This window comes from Balaenoptera borealis (assembly GCF_965194805.1).
Source record: "Balaenoptera borealis genome assembly, chromosome: 5".
Lineage (NCBI taxonomy): Eukaryota > Metazoa > Chordata > Mammalia > Artiodactyla > Balaenopteridae > Balaenoptera > Balaenoptera borealis.
The window spans coordinates 8,226,449-8,249,562 of record NC_138862.1 but is presented as its reverse complement, the minus strand read 5'-3'; the positions used below and the strand labels follow the sequence as shown (position 1 = coordinate 8,249,562).

Sequence of the window (23,114 nt, the reverse complement as noted above, 5' to 3'; positions counted from 1 at the left end):
CCATTACAGGAAACTTAAAGAGGTGATTTTACACTGTTATAAACTACTTTAGTACACATTTATAAAAATAAATATGAAACTCCTTAAAGTTAAAAAGAAAAAAATGTAAATTAACCATGCTGCTCATTCTAATATTCAGACTAGAGATTCAGCAATTTTCTATAAGATGGATAGTGTAAAGTGAATAAATGCTGAAATCTCTTGATATACATACACATATGCATGTGTGTATGTGTGTGTATTTTTAATATCTTCCTGAATTAACTGCGTCCACTATGTTGATTTTTGATTTCAGGAGTTGTTTTTTTTTTTTTTAACTAGCTGTAGTTGTAAAATTTCTTTCTCCACTGAGACTGTGTGTGATGAGTGCTGAAAATGGCTGTTTTTCCATGTACTCAGGAATTTGGTTTGTCACTGTTTAGGTCTTTCAATATGAACAAAAACTTAGAAAATTTCAAAGTATTTATTATACTGGATTATTTGAAGGAAATGTGTTTTCTCTAATTCAATAATACCTGGTTTTAATGAGCTATTGGCTACAGTTAAGTAACATCATTATTTGAGGACACCCTTATATGTATTATAATAAGATCTTGTGAATAGTTGAACTGACTTTTACATTTATAAAATTATATAGCATGTGAATAACATTCACAGTTAAATAGTAAGATAAATTATGACAGGACATAAGAATTTGTTTTAGGCAGTAAATGGAGAAGTTGTATGTTTGAGAATTGGAGCAGTTGGTCAGAATTGGAAAGTGTTTAATTGTGTACCAGAAGAAAATTCTCTGGACATCCAAAAAGTAGTAATAGCACAGTCTTTGCACTGTACTTTTAAGAAACAAAGTTATGTTTGGATTCATCTTCCCGCTTGTTCAAGAGCAGCCTATCAGGTAGGGTGTCTGTTTTTAGTCTCTTTTTACAGCTGAAGGGACTGAGCTCCCATGTGTGACTTCTCCAAGTATGTAGGCAGTAGACTCTGGGGCCCAGCCCAGGCTTCTTTCTTCTTAGATACAGTGCTTTTTCAGTTCTAACACCTGGCATCTAAGGAAGGCTAGGAAAAAAATCCAGTCCTTTCAAGTTATTTTATGTTTGTATTATTGTAGTAGGTAATTTAGTTAGCAAAGTACCTATTTTTAGATACAACTAACATCTTATTTGAGGGTTATTTTCAAGTAAGAGATAAGTTACTTAGTATTTCCATTGTAAGCTGTAAAATATTTTTAAAGATTCATATGATGTAAAAAGACTGTCTTTTAAGTAATAGTATTCAGCCAGATACTTCTGCCAAACTCCAGAAATTTTGGAACCTAATAAGGCAGTCAGATTAAAAGCTTACTTACAACTGAAGTGTAAAGCACTGAAACTGTGCACTGATGTGGCGTGGTCTGCCGGTCATAAGACATGGGCTCCAGGTCTTGACTCATCTGGTTGTGTGACTTGAGTCAGGTCACATGGACCCTTCTCTCTGTTCCTTGAATGTAAGATTGGGACCTTAGACTAGACCCTCCAGAAGAGTACTTTCTAGCTCTGAACTTCTGTAATTTCATTATTCAGTTTCCATAATCATCCTATCAGTGCCTTTTAAGTAAGGTTTATTGTACAAGTAAATTGAAAGTAGATAACGTTTTATTTCTGGTAGTTAATCTTTCTTGTGTGAGTGTGTTTCATGTGAGTTTAAATACGGTTTTGTTCAAAAGATAAATGCAGTAAAAGTAAATGTAGAAAAGTATGATTGATGTTCAGAATGCTGAGTCTCTCTGGGCTGTTACAGTTTTCACAGTACCTTTCATGGTTCTTAAGCTATGTACTCTGGAGATGTGTTACATATGCTCTTCAGCTTTATTAATAGCTCTCAAAATAGCAAGAATGGCAGGACATGGTGTTTCTCATTCTCCACTATATATATGAAAATATGAGGTAAACATAAATAAAATGGGTGGAATAGGTATTATTAAACTAGAAAACAATTTTTAAATAAAGTCCTGGTACTTAACACTATGGAATCTTTTCAAGAAAAAAAGATTGTTTTAGCTCTTGTAACTTCTCTAAGCAGGAGGTGTGAACTACTGCCTTTTTTTTTTTTTTCCTTTTCTTTCTCTTTCTTTTTTTTTTGGCTTTGTGATTTGTGTCATCATCACACAGAAAGGTCAAGAGATAGGAGCGTTGGGGTTGTGACTTTTTTTGGCTCCTGGAGCCTTAAGGCTGAAGCGGCAGGAGAATAGCGCAACAACTTTGCCTTTTCAGCGAGGGCGTTGGGGGCGGTGTGGAGGCCGTGGTGGGACTGGCTACCTGCAGTGGCTCAGGGAGCCCCTGGGTCCTCTGAACACTGTGGGACTTCTGCCCGGCTGCGGAAGGGAAGGAGGGAGCTTGCTACATTACATTCTCCTGACTGTGTGACCATAAGAAGTTGGAAGTGGACAAAGCGTCAAATGCTTAGGGCTGGCTTGAGTCTTAATATATAGATTTGTAACTGAGTGTGTATTTGGACAAGTTAATTTTCTAATTCTGGATTGGTGCTTATGGCACCACAATAATGAAAAACAGAAAGTTTGGTTACCTAACATGAAATCACAATGAAAGTTTGTGAAGGAAGAGTTGTTTGGTTTGTCGAAATTAATTTGTTCTTTCCATATATTTTGAGTGCCTAGCCTGCACAAGGCACTATTTGAAGCACTGAAATACAGCCTGATCTAAAGGCCAGTTTTTTGTGGGTAGAGTTCATCTGGTTTATATATACAGATGCCCCTGAAATAGTAACTTCTGTTGCCAGAAGAATATAAGAAAAGTGATGTATTTAGAATTAGCTAATTGATTTGGCCTTTTAGGCAGCTTGGCCAATTGTGGAAGAGGTTAGCAATATTGTGTGACATGCCAAGACCATAGCACACACTCATTTATTGAGTGCAGAAAAAGATTGTCAGTCAAAATTACGTTCATATCCAATTTCATGCATGTCCTATATACATTTAATTTTTTTTTTTTGATTGTGGGATTTTGGTGTTTTAAGAGAGCATAATTACTCATGGAAAGATGTAGTCACTAGTCACATTTTTTCCAGTGTTTGAAGTACCCGTGGAATTGTAAGTGGGCAAGTTAAAAAAAGCATATTTACAGTTTTGAACATAATTAATTTTAATAAATGCATATGTTTATTTTATTGGTATTTATTATGCATGACTCAATTATTTTGTCCAACAAATAGCCTAAAAATGATTCAACAAGAGGATAGACTAGAGACCTAAAATTAACAGGGAGCTCCTGGCCCAGAGCTGTGGTTCAGAGCATAGGCTTAGGTGGGAGACTGCCTCAGTTCTCATCTCTGTTATTTACTGGCTCTAGGACCTTGGTCAAGTAAACTTTACATCCGAGACTCAGATTTCTCATTTGTAAAATAGTGACAGGAACTTACGTTCCTTATTCTCATGAGATTGTTGAGAGGATTACATGAGAGAGTAAAAATCTGCATACTCAAAGCATAGTGTATAGCAAATATTTGCTGCTATAATTATTATTTTATTATTCACTACTTAAGTAATTCAGTTGTTTCTAACAATAGTTATACCTTCTATCAACTCTTGTGACAAAGGTAAAGAAGTATTTCACTGGTTCAGATTTCGTGAAACCTCACAGTGAGGCTACACTCCAGTAGTCCAAGAAGGGTCTTGCCAAGTACGTTACCTGCTTGAAAACAGTCAGGGTCTTAAAAAATAAAAAAAGGAAATACATTAAGGGAAACCTCTTTCATTACCTTAAATGCTTATAGCATTCATTCACATAAAAGTATTTGACATGCTTATTACTGATATTGTCTATTCATTAAATTAAGTCTCCAAGGACAGGTATAAGAACCAAATATTCTGTGAACCTAAACTGTACCTGTTCATATTTAGAAAAATAAAACTATATATATTTAATAAATTAATTCAGATGATCTTATTGTCTTACTATATTTTCAGACAAATAGTTATAATCATTGAAGGTTTTTTTTCCCCTTAAACCTTATTTGGAACTTTAAGAAGGAGAGGATCATGGGAAGAGGTAATAATTATTAACTTAATACAGTAATTCAGTGAACTTACCATCCGGATAACAACTTTTTAGAGTTTGAGTATAGATTCAGAAGAAACTAATGTTAATACCGGTTTAAGAGAAAGTGCAGGGTCGGAACAGTTCTCGGAGCTGAGTTGCTATTCCCAGGTTATAATCCTCAAATTTGGCTCAAATTTCCACTTCTTTCATAGAACAAAGAGAGAGAGAGAGAGAGAGTACCAGCTAGGTAACTGCTATGATCACACCATCTTTTCATGCCACAGGGATGGGGATTCTTTTCTCTTCTGTCCTTACAACCCTTCTGTCTTCTTTTTTTGTTACTGTGGGTTAACTTGGTTAATTTTCCCAAGATTCCGGACATTTCTCTGAGGCCTTAGTATGATGTCTTTTCTGGCTCTCTGCCCCTCAGATTGACTGACCACAGTGCCTTTGGAAGGGGCTGCATCAGGGGCTTCTGGCTCAGTTGTTTTGCTGGTGTAAATGTCTGCAGGAGAGCTAGACAGGAGCCCAAGGATGACTAGCGGTAGTGACTGAAGGTACCTTGATGTCATTAATTGGTTTTGAGGATCTGTTGGTTGCGAGAAGCCCTTCTGGGAACTCCTTTGCTGAGGCTTGAGGAGTGGGGCGAGAACAGCCATCCAGGATCATTAGTGTGCTAGTTGCAGCATCCTGGGCGTATTTATGTTTGGAGGACGTTTGTTTCCTGCTTTATCCCCCCCTCTAGCAGGAAGCTCACAGTTGAACCCTGACTGCTTACTGACGATGAAAGAGACGTGGGTTAGTTTTGGGGTGGGAGTATGGTTGAAATGAGTTTTTTAAAAGAAAGTTTCATTAGCTTTAAGGTGTTCTCCGGAACTTATTTGTGGTCAGCTCCTAGTGTAATCATAGGTAGGGATATTGGTACTATGGCTTCACTTGTTTATTCAACAAATATTTATTAAATACCTACTGTGTTTCAGGCACTATGCCTGCTCTGTTTTAGGCAAAGGGAATACAACATTGAAGAAAAGAATCCCTGCCCCATATGGAGTTTTCCTTGTAGTGGAAGGAGAAGGAGAAAAAACTAAACCCAGTAAATGAGTAAATGTATACCAGTATGTCAGGTGCTGAAAAGTGCTGCTGGCTGGGGGCACAGGGAATGTGGAGGGTGAGGTCGGATGTGTTAAGGTGGAGGGCATGTTTTACTCAGTCATGTGAAAGAAGTGAGTGAAGATTTCAGCCTTGCTTACAGGCAGGTGCTGGTCAGAGGGCAGGGTCTGGGGGTGTTAGGAACTGCAGTTCTGCAGGACCAAGCTCCATCTCTGCTCCATGAGCAGCTTGCTTCGTGGTGCCAACTGGGTCTTAAACTCCTGTATTAGGAAGCTGGAAAGGTAGGTTAGTCTTCATCTGCCTGTTGTGAACCAAGTCAGGCTTTAGGAATAATTTAGAAGACATTTTTCCTTAGGCTAACTGTATGGTGGAGAAGCCCTCTTGGGCAGCATCATGCATGTCTCCTGGACCAGGGGTATATCTGTAATCCTCTTGTTGAATTTGGGGAGCAAAATTGAAGGCTTGGTAACTGGGCATATTATCTTCTAATTTCGTTTATTTGTTCCAGTGGTTGTCTTCAGTGGATTCCGGATGAAAGAGATGACCGAGAGAGCATGTATATTATTCTAACGTAGATGTCTTTTTTTTTTTTTTTAAATACGTATACACAGGTTACAGAAGAGGGAATTCATACCAGTACAGTATAGTTAAAGTGCTAGTCTTTTCTGTCTATTTAAGGTGATGCCTGATATTGTCATGTTACAGAGGCGGATGCCCCAAACCTTCCGTGATCCAGCTACTGCTCCCCTGAGAAAACTTTCTGTTGACTTGATCAAAACATATAAGCATATTAATGAGGTAAGACTATTGATTTGTTATAACAGCATCTATTTTGCAATAGAGCAGGGAAAAAAAGTTATTTTGTAGCATATTTAAACATACTAAAATTATTTTTAACTCCCAAGGATTGTCATATTGATGATTATCATGAAGACTGGTAAGTTAGTGATTTATAGATAATAAAATTATAATTGTGTAAAACAAATAAGATATATTAACAAGGACTGCAAAAAGTTAAGATAATTGTGGATAACTTCCCCTCTTTTTAAAGTTATATTTAATATATGCTGAGTTGTCATTTCTATAATAACCTCGTCTCCAAAACTTCAGGGGAAAGGAAGGCAATAATGATAATATAAAAGTATGAAAATGTTACAGAATTTTGCTTAAATTTTTACATATCTGTTTCTACTTTTACCATGGATGTCAGGAAGCTCTGAGATGTATTTAATGCCCAGTTAACAGGCATTTGGTCTAGTCTATCTGATCTATCTATATTTATGTGGTTTAAAGTTTTCTTTTTAAATTAATGTGTGTTCTTTTAATCTGTATCTTTTTCATTGTAAGATATCTGAAAGCCTTTTTGGTGGAAGTAAGTAGGATAAAAAACATGGACAGCCCTTTGAATTACTCACCTTTCAACTTGACTCTGCTTTCAAAAATTATTTTTCTGGTGTCTTAGACCTTTGGCTTGGTTGTTACTTGCTTCTAACCCCAACTCTAGCTCTGTAATGAATTATTAAATGAGCTTTTTTGGAGAAGTGTGGACACGCCTGTGCTTTCTTTCCTCTTCCAGTGGGGCCCTACATCCTTTCACATTAAAGACTTATCTTCTACCAGCTTTAGAGCCATTTAACTAAAAAGATGTTCTTATGTGTGTATAAATTTTATAGCAGTTTGATGCTGTTTAATGCCAGTATTATATTATTGTGGCAATGTGGCAGGATAAAATTGAAGTGAACTCAATGAGGAACATTTCTAAATTGGATTTTGTATGCAATTTATATGTTATAAAAGAGGCACCAAACTAACTTTTGATCATCTGAAAATATCTGATAAATTGTTGTTAACAATTGATTAATGTCAGTTTGTTAATATCTGATAAATCGTTAAGCTGTTAACAGTAGCTTTGTTAAAGCTTGTTTTTAACTGTTTTGCCACCTTGTAAACTAGTTTTTCTGATGTTGCTCTGTGCAGTGTAATTTATAATTTCCTCAAAGTTAGTTACCAATTACCTGGACTGTTGCCTAGTCCACCTATTATTTTTTACTAGTCTTAGAAACTATTTTATAAGAAAAACAGATATAAGGAAAATAACTCAATCTGTGACCAGCCACAAGGTTTACGACCTTTTGTGTGGGGGGGAGGGGCATGGCTGTTTTTCATTAATATGTTATTACAGGCTTCAGAACTAGGCGTGTCTCAGGCCCTTTTTATATTAGCAACACATCAGTTCATATATTATACATTTAAACTTTCATTTTTAAAATCTTTTGCTTTAGGATCGAATATAAAATTGGGATTGACTAGAAGGGGGCATGATGGAACTCGAAACATAAGGAGGATGAAAATGTTCTTTATTTCGTTTAGCATATGTTGATTACATCAGCATATACATTTTCTCCAGAGTCCTTCATATTATACACTCTTTTTTTTTTGAATTTTATTTTTTTATACAGCAGGTTCTTATTAGTCATCCATTTTATACACATCAGTGTATACATGTCAATCCCAATCGCCCAATTCATCCCACCACCACCCCCCGCCCCCCCCTTGGTGTCCATACGTTTGTTCTCTACCTCTGTGTCTCAGTTTCTGCCCTGCAAACTGGTTCATCTGTACCATTTTTCTAGGTTCCACAAATATGCGTTAATATACAGTATTTGTTTTTCTCTTTCTGACTTACTTCACTCTGCGTGACAGTCTCTGGGTCCATCCACGTCCCTACAAATGACCCAATTTCGTTCCTTTTTATGGCTGAGTAATATTCCATTGTATATATGTGCCACGTCACCTTTATCCATTTGTCTGTTGATGGGCATTTAGGTTGCTTCCATGACCTGGCTATTGTAAATAATGCTGCAATGAACATTGGGGTGCATGTGTCTTTTTGAATTATGGTTTTCTCTGGGTATATGCCCAGTAGTGGGATTGCTGGGTCATATGGTAATTCTATTTTTAGTTTTTAAAGGAACCTCCATACTGTCTTCCATAGTGGCTGTATCAATTTACATTCCCACCAACAGTGCAAGAGGGTTCCCTTTTCTCCACACCCTCTCCAGCATTTGCTGTTTGTAGATTTTCTGATGATGACCATTTTGACGATGGTGGGAGGTGATACCTCATTGTGGTTTTGATTTGCATTTCTCTAAGATCTATACCATCTCACTGTATATAAATTATACCTTAGTTTAGACAATAAATATAAATCAGGTCCTGTTACTCTTCTTGAACGGGAGACTTTGGCGTGGTCACTTAACATCTCCTATTTAAAAAAATGTGTAAACAGTGTAACTCTGAAGTGAATTTTACTGTAGATATTTTTCATTTGTTATATATCAGTGTTATTCTGTAACTCCAATAGCAGCTATAGAAAATTCTTTATTTCATTTTTGTGTTATAAAGAATAAAAATTAATCAGTTTCCTACTGATAGCAGATGTGTCTTGTATGTACTCGATATATGGTGCCCTCACTGCTCCCCGTCCCCAATGATTTTTAATTGCACAGCTAACACTGTATTTTCTCATTTCAGGTTTACTATGCAAAAAAGAAGCGAAGACACCAGCAGGGCCAGGGAGACGATTCTAGTCATAAGAAGGAGCGGAAGGTTTACAATGATGGTTATGATGATGATAACTATGATTATATCGTAAAAAACGGAGAGAAGTGGATGGATCGCTACGAAATTGACTCCTTGATAGGCAAAGGTTCCTTCGGACAGGTAATTTAGTGGAAGATGCTGAATTTCCTAAATTAGAAAGAACGTCTTAGTGAATCATGTTACTATATCCTTTTCTCAGTAGTACACTTTTGATATTTGTAGATAGATCTAAACAACGGATATGTAAGTATTTGGATTATTATAGTTTTCTCTAAAGGTAAGAAAACTGCATCAGCTATAAAAACTCCATTAGACTTTAAAAAAAAAAAAACTTTCTGTAGCTATCAAGTAGTTATTTTACTAATACTAAGTGGTTGATTTTAATCACTAATAGACAGTATTGCCTCTTTCATATGGGGTTTTTAGTCTCTGGATGGTTCTTCGTTATGTATGATAGAGATAATTACCTTCCTGTCTGATATTCCTCCTCAAAGAGAAAAAAATTACCATTTTCAGCTGGCACAGCGGGTGTCCTCTCGCTTCTTTGGAGACTTGGGACACCAGGGGCTGTGCCCTAAGTTTGTCCTCAGCTCCTCTTCTAGCTCCATCAGGCCTCTAAGTGGGCAGAGGGTCTCCAGGGTCTCCTCTTAAGTCCTCACGGCATCAGCGTTGCTAATATTGTGATTGGCATTGTTCCGATGGTGGGATTGTTCAGACTGCTTCTACCCGGAAGAGTGAGGGAGGAACTCCAGTGGACCTGTTTTTTCTCTTCGTTCCTAGCCTCTTCTCTCCACCCACAGCTCTCTTCTCCTCACTTGCCCACCCTATCCCAGTACAAAGCACAAACCCTAACTACATTAGCCTCTTACATCAGCTGCGCCCAGACCAAGAGCTGTCAGACCTTCCTCCTTGCACTTTTAAAAAGCTTTTCTCAGGGGCTTCCCTGGTGGCGCAGTGGTTGAGAATCTGCCTGCCAGTGCAGGGGACACGAGTTCGAGCCCTGGTCTGGGAAGATCCCACATGCCGCGGAGCAGCTGGGCCTGTGAGCCACAACTACTGAGCCTGCGCGTCTGGAGCCTGTGCTCCGCAACAAGAGAGACCGCGATAGTGAGAGGCCCACGCACCGCGATGAAGAGCGGCCCCCACTTGCCGCAACTAGAGAAAGCCCTCGCACAGAAACGAAGACCGAACACAGCCAAAAATAATTTTTAAAAAAGTAAATTAATTAATAAACACTTGACATATTAAAAAAAAAAAAGCTTTTCTCTGGCTGTGGATCCCCCAGCTGTTCCCACGTATAAATCTCCCTATCTTATCTCATCAAGTCACAGAGCCTTTTTGTTTGAGGTATGATTTACTGTTAATCCCAGCCTCCTTTGCCTTGTAGCTTTTGTGCTGCGAGTCAGTTACTATAATAACTTGTGATCCAAATACTTCTTTTGACTTGGACAATATTTTGGATTTTGGAGGTTGTTTTTGTTTTTTCTAAAACTATGGAACCTGCGTACTCTTACTTACCTGTTCCTCCTGAGAGAAAGCAAAGTATGCCTCTTTTCAACCTGTGAGGAAAAATTCATCATGTGTCAGTCTTAATCACGCTTAGGACAAAAAGTATACTACAGGCCATTAGCAGCTACAGCTCTAGACCCAGACAGATCAAGCTGTTAAACCTATAGGGAAATACGAGCAAGCTTCTTAGAAGATCCCCAACTCTGGTGTGGCTCTACCAGGCCCTGGTGTCCCATGTATAATATGTCTGCCCCTGTCCGTGATTTCACAGAATTTTTGTAATTATACGTAATTCAGGGCCTTTCCCCTTGATTTGTAACCTCTTTTTCTCCTGAGTCAGGGGATTCTCAGTGTGTGGGGAGTCCCTCTTTAAGAAAGTATTACTTTTTGTCAGAAGCAGCTTCTGCTTCTCTTTCAGAGCTAATTTTAAGGAAAGGCAGTTCTGAGGCCTACCTCTTAAGTAAGGCTATGAACACCCTGGATAGAGTGTCATCTCCACCTTCAAAATTACACTAACGTTTAGGCAGTTGCTCTCAGCAGGACACCTTTCAAACTTCTGTGATGTCCACCATGAAAACTGGCTATACGGCCTGTTCTCTAAACTTAGTTTTCCTTAAATACTCAGTCTTTGAGCTCACTGTGATGTTTCCCCCTCCCCTTTAATTTTCTCATACTCTGACTCCTAAGAGCAAGTCAGCATAGTAAACCTGTGAAAACATAGGCCTATTTGACATCAAAATCCATTTTACCAGATCAGACTGACTGATGCCATTCTCCTAGGCTAAGGTGTGTTCAGGGTCAGGACCTGTCACTCACCAAATAAAGTCTTCCTTACCGACTTGGTCAGACTTCCTCTAAATTCTCTGCCAGATCCTTGTCAAAGAAGCGGCTCCTTCATTTCTTAAGCCAGTGGTCATCAATCCTGATTGCACATTGAAATTTTCCAGGGAGCTTTGGGGATTGGGGGTGGGGTGGGGAGGGGAGGATGGATACTTAGGCTCCAACCAATTAAATCAGAATCTCTGTGACTGGATTCTGGGCATTGGTATTTTTGAAAACAGCTTACTGAATGTGTGATATTCAGGGTTGCAAATCATTGCTTTAGCATTGAGCAAGTGAACTATTTGCTAAGTCAGTAAATAGTTGAGTCCATGTTAGTGGCCTTTGTCCTGGAGACCATTAGGATCTGGGCACTGAACTGCAACTCTTGGTACAGTCAATACGGTCAGTGAAACAGAAGAATATTAGAAGCACTTGGTCAGATGTTTACATGGGTCGCCTCTGATTTAAAAGACAATAGATAGTATTTTTTTAGAATTGGGTGAAACCAGAGATACTGCACTTTTCATTCCAAGTTTGATTTCAGCTGAACGATTTATGATCTGTGATTGACAATAACCTTGACTGATGTGATCTTGGACCATGCGTTCCATTCTCTTCCTCTAATCCAGTGGTACTCAGCCAACACATTGGAATCACTTGGAGTTCTACCTGCATCTCTGTACTTTCTGAATATGCTAGAAAATGTATCTAAAACTATTATCTATTCAGACTATATGTAATATTATAAATATAATAATATTTAATCACTTATAGCAGTTTCTGATTTGTAGAGATATAGTTTTATCTGTGTATTTCCTAATTTTTGTATAAATTTATTAGTAGTGTGAAACTTGTTTTAAATGAGTAAAATTTTAAATGAGAGGTGTGCATGGTGATTTGCACATGAATGTTTCAGTTTCCTTCTCTTTTTAAAACTCAAAATCCCCTAATTATGACATTTTAAACTTTTTTCCTGGTTATTTGTTTTTGATATTTTTTTTATTGAATAAGTGTAAACTAATTCTTCTGGTATATGCCTAAGTTTTTATCTATGAAAATCTAAGTTAAATTTAGGAAGTTATCTACATTTTTCAGATGACTTACAACCTTTTAAGTATCTCACACATATGCTTGGGTTTTAAACCAGGTTTTTCTCTTACTAAAAGAATAGTTAGAAGAATTGTTTTATAATGTTATTTAGTAAGAAAGGTAAAAAAACCCCAAAGCACTTGCCAAGATTCATAATTTATTTCTGAAGGAGGAAAATAGTTAATCTGATTTTAAGAAAGTTATCTATTTTGTGGATGTTTAGAAATACTGTAAGGATGCAAAAGAAATCCATTTGAAAAATGACTTAAAGTGACAATAAAGTAGTAAATGGATGCTATCGAATGGAAACGAACAGGATCTCTTTTAATTAGGAAGGTCAGAAAAAGGGTAATTAGATAAATGTACAATTAAGGTGAACTGTAAACTGTTGTTAAATTGTTCATTAATGAAATAGGTATCATTTATCTTTTTTCTCTTTTAGGTTGTAAAGGCATATGATCGTGTGGAGCAAGAATGGGTTGCCATTAAAATAATAAAGAACAAGAAGGCTTTTCTGAATCAAGCCCAGATAGAAGTGCGACTTCTTGAGCTCATGAACAAACATGACACTGAAATGAAATACTACATAGGTAAACAAACAAACAGGCGAACAAAGCAGTGTGCCCTAACCCAGACCACAAATTTGAGTTAATTGTTATTTTTGTATGAAAATATGTTGATTTTATCTTAAAGTGATTGGGTAAAAATTCAGTTATTTCTGTTGGAGGGCATAGATTTATATATGTTACTTGATCTGGCAGTAATATTTTAAATCTCTGGGAATGTGCATTCTAGGTGGTATATAGTATAAAAACAAATGGGAATAGTGTCTTTTTGGGTTTTTTTGTTTGTTTTTTTCTTTTTGTTTGTTTTTTGAAACAAGCGTCATTTGTTTGCTTTAATGGTGCATGTTTATCTAGAGAGTCCACTTTGTGTTAACTTTAACCATTTCTAATATAGCTCAGAAATTAGAAGTGAGCTAATATGTTGTTAATGGTTACAGAACCATTTTTGGAATGTCTGAGCCAAGATCTCAGGTTCTTCCTCGAGAAATAATAGCCAACATTTCTTGAACTCCTACCATATTCCTTGTGCTTTTCTTCCGTCATCTGTAATCATAGCAGTCCTGAAAGGAAGGTGGTAAATCCTTATATTACAGGTAGTTTGTACAAAGAGTAACATACCCAAGGTCCCAGGGCTCTTGGAGCTAGGGTCTGAACCTACCTCTGCCTAACTCCAGAGCTTGTGTTTATTTCATTGTCATATGGTGTTTCTTCTGAATACAAAAAGAGGAGACAGAAGAATTATGAAAATAGTGAAGTCTAGGGCCAATTGATATATGGATAAAACATCTTCTGATTATACGTTCTTTAATACTATTCTTAATCAAATCTAAGACACCATAATTTTATGTGCCACCAAGAAACAAATTACTGCCACCTGTAAAAACAAGATGATGTCAATTTTAAGATAGAGACCTTAGGATCAATTAATTACAGACTTTTTTATAGGCATGTATTAGCAACTCACATTCATAAATGCTAACTTTACCTGAAAAACATATGAGGTTAAGTTTTATTAGCAAACTCCTTTTTAAGAAATGAGGGGAGGGCTTCTCTGATGGCACAGTGGTTGAGAATCCGCCTGCCACTGCAGGGGACCCGGCTTCGAGCCCTGGTCCGGGAAGATCCCACATGCCGCGGAGCAACTAAGGCCGTGCGCCAAAACTACTGAGCCTGTGCTCTAGAGCCCGTGAGTCACAACTACTGAGCCCGCATGCTGCAACTGCTGAAGCACGTGCGCCTAGGGCCCGTGCTGTGCAGCAAGAGAAGCCACAGTAATGAGAAGCCTGTGCATCGCAACGAAGGGTAGCCCCTGCTCTCCACAACTAGAGAAATCCCGTGCGCAGCAACGAAGACCCAACACAGCCAAAAATAAATAAAATAAATACATTTATTTAAAAAAAAATAAAAAGAAATGAAGGGAGGGCAGCATTATGGTTCTTTAGTCCCCCCAAAATAACAGAAACAAAAAAATTGATGTTTAAAGGTGTAAGGTTCACATATTCAGATTAGATTTCATTTATGAAACACCCTTCATTCCTCATTGTTGCAATAAAATGAGCTTATACTATTAATTTTTCTTCCTTAGTGCCTTCTCTGTTAGATATCTGATATAACCCACAGTAATAACATTTGTATTTCAAGTCTTTTCACACTGCATGTTTCATAGTGCATGTTTGCTGTTTACTTTCAGTTACAACTTAGTGTAAGGTGAGCACATTTCCATTCAAGGGGCTTAGGAGGCCAAGAAGGACATTCTAAGGATGCTTGACTTACAGTCTCTAAACATACCTCCCTTTTTCTTCTTTCTCACTCTTGTGTGTTTTATTTTGAATTTTTCTTAAGTAGTAGAGAAAATGTTGATAGCATTACTATAACAATTTATTTCTGCCTTGTTGAAAGAAAACACTAAATGTTAGCTACTTGGTTATGTTATAATAATGGCTGTCATTTTTATTTTTAATAAACTGACTTTAATGATCATTAATTGGCATCAGTTATTACAGATATTCTTTTGGATGAGTTTTTTTTTTTTAAAGGTTCTTATTTAGGAAGAAGGTGAATTCATGCACAGTGTCTTAAGAAACTGAGTTTTCTATATTGGAAAGCAAGCAAAAAGAACTTTAGATTTAGACACAGCCATGGCAGTAGAGTTGATACGTTAAACTTAAGGTGTCTGGAAGTTGTATTGCTCTTTTATAACGTAAATAACTTAATTTTGAAGTGATTTGATCAATATAATTTAGTCTCATGAGTTGTATAGTCTTTAAGTCTTTGAACTTCTAAAAACTCTTACTTTTTTACCACATAGCATAATTTCTTATCTGGATTATTTGGTACCTGCCATGGTCTAGTTAAAAGAACATTCAGTTTAAGTGTAGAACAAAGTCTTGCCAACCGTCCGTTCTCCTCAAAGTTCAGTTTAAAAAAACTGAACGTATATACTTGTGTTTGAGCTTTCTTTGACAATGTCTTTAGTGCTCAGCACATTATAGACACTCAGTAAATGAATGATGAATTAGTGGAATTGAGTGGATTGATCTTCCATTGGAAGAACATTCTGATCACAGCTTCTTAGAGGGATTGTCGTAATCATGTTTGAATTCTGACACCAGTTACCTTCTGCATTCCTTTTGCGGCTGCTGCTTAACCAGGTCAAAACGCTTGTTTGGACCATGTCTCTGGGGTGTCTTATGTCACATGGAGCTATGTTCTTAATTTTAAACCTATGAACTCAGTGATTAAGAGCAGATGTTATACATTCTTACGTAACTGTTGGTGAGAGTTGAGTTGTACTCTGGACTCCTAGAGAGCCATGTAGTAGTTGTGTTGTGTTACGTATCCTCATTGTAGCTCATGAGTGTCAGGAGTGGTCTAAAAGCAATGTTGACATGCACTGCCTCCAGGGAGACAGTTCAGGGCTACGACCAGGACAACACAGCGTATCCCCTTTCTCAGGGACCAGACATTGAATACTGTCCTAGTTGTTCCAGACAAATCTGTAGAGAAACCTCTGTTTTAAATGATACTAAAAGACCAAAATGAAGGTAGCCTTGACAAATGGTTGTTTTATGTCATTCCAGTTGAGTTCTAGGTGCTCAGTTTGGTGTGTATAAGAATTTTTATACTGAAGGGCAGTTCTTTATTGAATGACTTCATCTGATGTGAAGTCAGTGTTAATACTTAAAGCACAACTTTTTGAAGCAGTTTGTCGACTATTAAGCCTTTGTAGAGGATCAGTAGTGATACCAAGTAATGTATTCTATTAGTCTTTACCCATTCATAAGCCTACTCATAATTTCTTGTGATTGAGCTTTATTTTGAAGTTTTCCCAAACCTTCAGTCTTGGACAGGGTGTCCCATGTACCGGTTTGATGAACATAATAATCCAATGCCTTGATTATGAACTCTAGTACCTTACAATGTGATTTTCGAGCCTTTGCTGTATTTGCCCAAAAGAAAAAAAAAAATCTGTCTTCCTTTGACAATTGTTTCAAAAAATTACTAGTGAAATCTAAGGCTCAGCAAAGCAGATTGTGTATATGTATCAAAGCCTTCCCAGAGAGGGCTGCCAAGTACAGCGTCGTCACAAGCTGGACATCCCAGTGGGTGGAGCTTAGATGAAGTTGTGAGGTAGGGCTTTCAGGGAGTACAACGTGTTTTCTCTTACAAGTGACGATAAAATTATCAAAGTATTCTCAGTACTCTTTGTCAATTTGCTACTTGTGTTTTCATACCTGACTTAATTTTTTTTTTAAGCAAGGCATTTTGGTGGTACTCCTTGCATTATATTGCTTACTGGCAGACAGTATACACTAATATATTAATTCAGCAGATGAACAATTTAGATATTCTTAACTGATTAAAGAATGTGCTGTTTAGTGCAGAATGCTGATCGCCAGATTTTAACTTGATTTTCACTCTGCATTTGACATTGTCATGTTACAGATTGTTGGAGAGTTCAAATGCATGTTATTCTCATTTTATTGGTATGTATAATTTAAAATGAAACTTTTTTCTCTTTCAGTGCATTTAAAACGCCACTTTATGTTTCGAAACCACCTCTGTTTAGTTTTTGAAATGCTGTCCTACAACCTCTATGACTTGTTGAGGAACACCAATTTTCGAGGTGTCTCTTTGAACCTAACACGAAAGTTTGCACAGCAGATGTGCACTGCACTGCTTTTCCTTGCGACTCCAGAACTTAGTATCATTCACTGTGACCTAAAACCTGAGAATATCCTTCTGTGTAACCCCAAACGCAGTGCAATCAAGATTGTTGACTTTGGCAGTTCTTGTCAGTTGGGGCAGAGGGTAAGTATATTTCAGGACTTGTGAATTAAAATTAGAATTAGGTTAAAACAGTGTAAGTAGATACTTGAAATGTTATTAATCTGTATACAATTTGGAGGTAATTACAGGATGGTTATCTTTAAAATGCAGCACTTGAATCACCTTGTGTTGATACCTATTTTGGGAAATACCTTTTAAAATGCAAATAGTAAACTTTGAATTAGAAGGTATTAGTTTTTCAAAGTTTATCTTAAAAAATTATGTGTATGCTAAAAGTCTAAGAGAAAAGAGGGGATGGATATATTAAATATTAGGTGATTTGTTGTAACTGTATTTCCCAAATAGAGGTCCTTAGTATAAATTTGGGGAAATTCCAATAATAGAACATTGACTCCTTGCTGTAAAATATTTCTCTAAATATAGGTCAAGATAAATGTTTTTCCTCAAAAGCTGATGGGTAAAAAAAAAATGCAGGTAATTTTACATTACACACAGTGATACAGTGTAAATTACTAGGTTGATAGACATACTTGTTTTGATAAATAAGTTTAAATCCTTTTTTTGTTTTATAAATTATGACACCGAACTAGTTTTCTTTAGAGTGCTAAAAACAGACATGTCCATAGCAATAAATAGATTTAGGTTTAGCTGATTTTAGGAAAACAAAATTTTCCTACGGCTCTTTCTAGCATTATGAAAGCTACTCTAACTGTTTTGCATATAAAATAGAAGTTACAGGATGTTCTCTTCTTGAAAGCAACTAGGGTCACCATTTGATAATACTTTATTCATTTAAAATGTTGTTCCTATTTACTTTAAGTATTGAAACTGCATTTCTTTAAAAAAAAAAGGTAAAAACATAACTAACATGGAGATATTCCTATTTCATATTGGCTTTCCATTTCTTGTTTTTCCAAATTAGTGAAATTTCCTATCCAACTTTATTCCAGCTTTTAAATACAGTAGGTTAATTTAATCATGAAGGTTTATGGTCAGTTAACAAGATTGTCTTTTTGTTATTTTCTGCAAATTATCTTATGGTAGCAATGCTACAATGAAATAATTTTTAAAAATGGAAGGAATAGGAAGCAAAGTTTGCAGTTTCGGATGCCTCTGAAAATCAAAAGATGCTCATAGTTGTTAATAGGGATAAAGTATATTGTAAATGGAAAATATGTGCCCATCTTGAGAGTCATTTTGAATAGATTTTAGACTTGTAAAATTTTTTCCTATTTAAACCAAATCATATATGCCGCCCTGATATCAAGCACTACTATCTCTCTCCAGCCAAAGTGAAACAGCTATACCTTTAGCTCAGTGAGTTTTTAACTATGTGAGTGTATCAGAATCCCATGGGAAGTCATTTCCAAAACAGACATACAGTGGCCCTATTCTAGGTCTGCTGGCTCAGTGTTAGAAGGTGGCAGGGCAAGTATGTTTCAGAAAAAGTTTCTCAGGCGGCGATCCTGGCGCACAGGCTTGTAGATAGCCCAACTACTGCTTTAAGCAGCTGGATAGGTAGGTGACAAACTTCCTTTCCTAAGCTGGGAAATAAGTCTCAGTAGTAGGGAGTCTTTGGGGCTTCACGATGCTGTTGGCGTATAAAAACTTGGAAATGTAATACTTCTTCCTGGTCCCTTTCAGTTAGACTTTCTTCACTCTGAGCAGGCCTTAAGGTTGGGCTGACCTGCTTGTGGAGGCATGGGATGGTTCTCAGATTTGGCTGGAGTCGTGGAGGTCACAGAAGCTTTCGTGAGAAGCGACTCCATGCTGCTGGCTGCCTCGTTTGAGTGTTAAGTTAGGAAGTTTGGGTAGGAGGATTTTGTTTGTTTTTCTCCCTTTTTTAAGTAAAACTATCTTTGCTTTTGTAGTATTTCTAGATATAAATTTTAAATGGCCAGGTGAAGATGAATTGGTCTCTGAAGACATCTCAGATTACTTCATCGAAAATAATCCATTTCAAGATTTCTTTTTCTAAGAAGTCTTAGAATGAGATGGAGGGGGACAGGGTAGAGAAGTGATTAGTCAGAAACGACTCCCAATTGAATCTTTATGTGGCAGTGTTTCTAGATTTATCTGTGAGACTGGTACAGTACAGATGTCTGAAATTTCAATTACATTGTGCTGAGTTTGAGTCTTTCTTAATGCTTTGAATTAACCTGAAAAAAGTCTTTCAGGTTAATTTAGATACAATTTAGCTGTTAAATTAATGGTAAACCAAGTACCAGCCATAGCAGGAAAGAATAATTAATAGGGAGATAAATTGTTCTCAATAATATTTTCTTCTAATAAGGCATAATTGTTTTAAGATATATCTTGGTTACCGGTTAGGATTGAACTAAATGAAAGGGCTTGATTTATATATATATATATTTTTTTTTTTTCTTTTTTTTTGCATTTCACAGTCAGATTTACCACTCGCTTAAAACGTTTAGTTCTTTAACAGTATTCATAGTCTAATGTTGAAATCAGTAAATCGAACTCTAATAACCCAGTTATTTTTTGCTGTTAATATTAGACTTGTGTTCTTAATTCATTGTTGACCACAGTTAAACAAAACTTATTTTGGAATTAATACTATTTTGAAATATATTTCAGATATACCAATATATTCAGAGTCGCTTTTATCGGTCTCCAGAGGTGCTACTGGGAATGCCTTATGACCTTGCTATCGACATGTGGTCCCTTGGGTGTATTTTGGTTGAAATGCACACTGGAGAACCTCTGTTCAGTGGAGCCAATGAGGTATATGATGGATCGCTTTAAAAATTCTGTTTTTGTTTTCAATCTCTGACAGTATAATCTGAAAGTTGTTTTTAGGAAAAGATGTCTATTTACCAACTTTAATCATTCAAGTGTTAGGTCAGTTTTGAACTTATTTTATCCATTTTTATTTTTTTTTCAATTATGTAACGGTGAGTTCAGAATTACGAGATGGGAAGCGAGATCTTTCTATCTGCCAGTGGAGGAGAACAATAAATTAGATTAGAACATGTTAAGTATTTTGGTGTAAATTTTATAGATTTTAAGTATAAGAACAGAAAAAGATGATAATGAAGAAATGAGGACCACCCTAAAAACAGTGTAAACATCAGTGTAAATTCTGAGAGTATGATTTGAAATTAAAGTAAATGATGACTAGTAGGGTTGATGAATATTTGATCTGAATAATTCAGGGTAAATTAGGACTATAGAATTTTTGAGCAAGTCCACAGGTGTTCATTCTGTGTTCTTAGAAGATTTTTGAAGGTCAGAGGCAGTGCCTGGGAAGAGGGAGGGCAAGGGAGAGGGAGGCCAAGCTCCCTTACAGTCAGAGGAATGGGCTTTCATTGGTTTTAAAACTATTTGCTTGTGGGATCCTGTTGTGTTTTGTTTTTTAAAGAAAAGTTAACCATTGCAGATCGTGATCAGTCCATTCATTTATACGTGAGAAAAGAAAGACTAATGAAATTTCATGACTTGAACTGGGTTATACAACTGTCAATAAATAGTGTCAGAAACGTGTCCCTTCCTCCTTCCTTTTAATTCACTTCACTCTAGCCAGTGAGCTGCTCTTTGGCAGAACTGCCATAAGTGTGTCTTTGGTTTTCTTTTAATAATAAATAATATAAAGGTAATAGTACCTTTTTCATGGGCTTAAACAATATTAGGAGCATCTGAAACTTCAGTGGCTTCCATCTCACTCATGGTGAAAGCCAGAGCCCTTTTGAGTAGCTTGAACATCCCTTACTCCCTCTGTCTCCTGTTCTCCCTCCACCTCTCCCTGCTGTCCTGTCCCCTGTCCCCGCCTCCGTCTCCCGGCCCAGCACACACAACTCTCTCTCAGGTCCCTACGAACCACAGGCCTGTACCAGGGCCCTTGCGTTCATTCTTTCCTCCGTGCCTGGAGTGCTCTTGCTCCTGCCCTCGCGGCCTTCATGTTTTTGCTCTCATGTCACTTTTCTCCATGGTTCTTAGTGGTCATCTGATATTTATTTGCTTATTATGTATTTGCTTCTTGGTGATCTTTTCCTCTATAACACAAACTTTTGGGCAGGGATTTTTGTCTGTTTTGTTTATTGCTGTGTTCTAGTGGGCATGGTTTCCAGCATATAGTAGACGCTCAGTATTTGAGTGAATTAATCTGCACTTTAAAAAAATACTTTTATTGGGTCCACACTTTTAAGCCTTTGGGTTTTTTTTTCTGTGTGTGTGATTATTTAACTAAAATTCTCCCAAAACTTAAACTCTAAAACTCCCTCCAATCATTTCCTTACTCTCCATTGTATCCATGACCACCTGCCATCCCATGGATATACGTGTTTGCTTAATTGTGTGCCCTCCCCTCTGTGGAGTGTGGGGCTCAAGGAGGGCAGGGACTTTATCTCTTGTGTTCATTATTCTATGCTTACTGCCCCGAGGAGTGCCCCACACACAGGAGATGCTTGATTTATTTATTTCTAATTTATGAATGAATGAATGAATGAATGAATTGATGAGCACAGATAGGATGTCCTACAGTAGAAATTACAGGTTTTTTGTTTTTATTTTTAATACAGGTAGATCAGATGAATAAAATAGTGGAAGTTCTGGGTATTCCACCTGCTCATATTCTTGACCAAGCACCAAAAGCAAGAAAGTTCTTTGAGAAGTTGCCAGATGGCACTTGGAACTTAAAGAAGACCAAAGATGGAAAACGGGTAAAATAGGGAAATAATTTTTTTGAGCCTTTTTTATTTCTTTTACTGAGCTGTTTCTATATAGCGCATTTTGTATTTACTTGAAATCAGTGTTGCTGAAGTCAGTTATTAACAGTAGTTCCATTGATAACTTAGGTATATATTTTCTTCATAAGTTGGTTATAGAGTTTGACCTGAACTATCTGTATGGACCAGTGTTTGCTTAGTGCTCTTTAAGGCTTCATTTTGAAACTATATGTCTGCCTTTTGAGGTAGCTGATCAAATCACCATGCCTTGTTTCCACAGTAGAATTAGTAAGTTTGACCTTTGTTTCTCATAGTTTGAGTATATAGTGAAGTCACAGTTAACAATACTGCAGCTGTGAACAGTGGAAGTCATAATTGCAGTAAATGGCTCTTTTTTTTTAAGTTCAGATGAGAGAAAAGGATTTTTGACTTAAGCAGTTTGTGGCAAGAATATGAAGTGACTAAATGGTCCTTTGATAGAGTTCAGATTCCTAGCTTGGGTAACAGGAGTTTCACATCTCCAAAATCTTTAAAATTTAAGTGAGGTTTTTAACACGTTAGGTACGTTTTAGTAATTTTCTTTTATCTGAGAACTTTTTTCAGATACCTAAACTATGTCAGTTTAATAGAGTAAATGATAACAGTTTTGCATCTTGATTTACATCTTTGTTTTATATATCTGAAAATAATCATGTTTTGTAATCTAGTTTGTTTCTAGTATAAGATGAAAATAATCTATAAATATATGATTGTATGTGATACGTATACCAGACACCTTGTGATTGTAGTTTTTGCATTTTCAACACTTAAGAGATTTTATTTTTGCTACACTTTTTATTTTGCCCTTGCGTTTTAGCGATGCTGCCACCAGGTGTCATTTCCAGTGAACTGAAGATGATGCTTACGTGCTGTAATTCACCTTCAGCTATGCAGTCTTAACTTTTAATATCAAATGGGTTTTTTTTTTAAGAATATTAAAAAATTATATATATATATATATATAATTGTATCTTTCACAATTGATTTGTAACTTACTGCATTCTGCCTTATTCTCTGAAGTTCCAGGCATTGTAATATCCGGCAGCTAAATTATGCCTACTCCCCATAAGGAAGGGATGGAAAATACCAAGCAAGACATCCTGAATCCTTTTGCCTTTGTCCACATAGCTTTATCAGTCATGGCCCCTTTTCCCATTGAACCAAAACACAGCCTAGGAGTCCTGAGCTTCTGCAGCATTCAGGGTTGCTCCTGCCAGTTGATTTTAATTGGCATGGAGGAGGTGAAGCCTTCCTTATGTTTTTATCTCTCTGCAATACAGGCTGCCACTTCTTTTTCCAGTTTGAAGTTTTTTTTCCCTTCTTCTTCTGCTGTTTTTTTTCCTTTTTCTAAATGAAACATTCATCTC

The 23,114-nt window shown here is 36.7% G+C and overlaps 1 protein-coding gene and 1 long non-coding RNA gene across 16 annotated transcripts in view; one reads left to right on the top strand and one right to left on the bottom strand.

Moving 5' to 3' along the window:
• DYRK1A (dual specificity tyrosine phosphorylation regulated kinase 1A) overlaps positions 1 to 23,114 on the top strand; it is a 143,522-nt gene that overhangs the window by 103,368 nt on the left and 17,040 nt on the right. For 11 of the 13 annotated variants that reach the window (XM_082394582.1, XM_082394573.1, XM_082394578.1 and 8 more), the window contains 6 exons: positions 5,823 to 5,942; positions 8,679 to 8,867; positions 12,610 to 12,757; positions 16,758 to 17,044; positions 19,622 to 19,768; positions 21,562 to 21,702. In XM_082394582.1, the coding sequence (XP_082250708.1) occupies positions 5,823 to 5,942; positions 8,679 to 8,867; positions 12,610 to 12,757; positions 16,758 to 17,044; positions 19,622 to 19,768; positions 21,562 to 21,702 (1,032 nt within the window). The remainder of the gene's footprint in view (positions 1 to 5,822; positions 5,943 to 8,678; positions 8,868 to 12,609; positions 12,758 to 16,757; positions 17,045 to 19,621; positions 19,769 to 21,561; positions 21,703 to 23,114) is intronic. The other 2 variants (XM_082394575.1, XM_082394576.1) reach the window with 1 other exon arrangement.
• LOC309629983 lies at positions 8,779 to 12,602 on the bottom strand. Of its 3 annotated transcripts, XR_014245353.1 has the most exons (4): positions 11,092 to 12,602; positions 10,266 to 10,306; positions 9,255 to 9,469; positions 8,779 to 8,894 (listed from the first exon to the last, which is right to left on the bottom strand). It is a non-coding gene; the product is annotated as an uncharacterized lncRNA (long non-coding RNA). The 3 variants fall into 3 exon arrangements; XR_014245352.1 differs by having other exon boundaries at positions 10,266 to 12,602; XR_014245354.1 differs by lacking the exons at positions 10,266 to 10,306; positions 11,092 to 12,602 and having other exon boundaries at positions 9,255 to 10,259.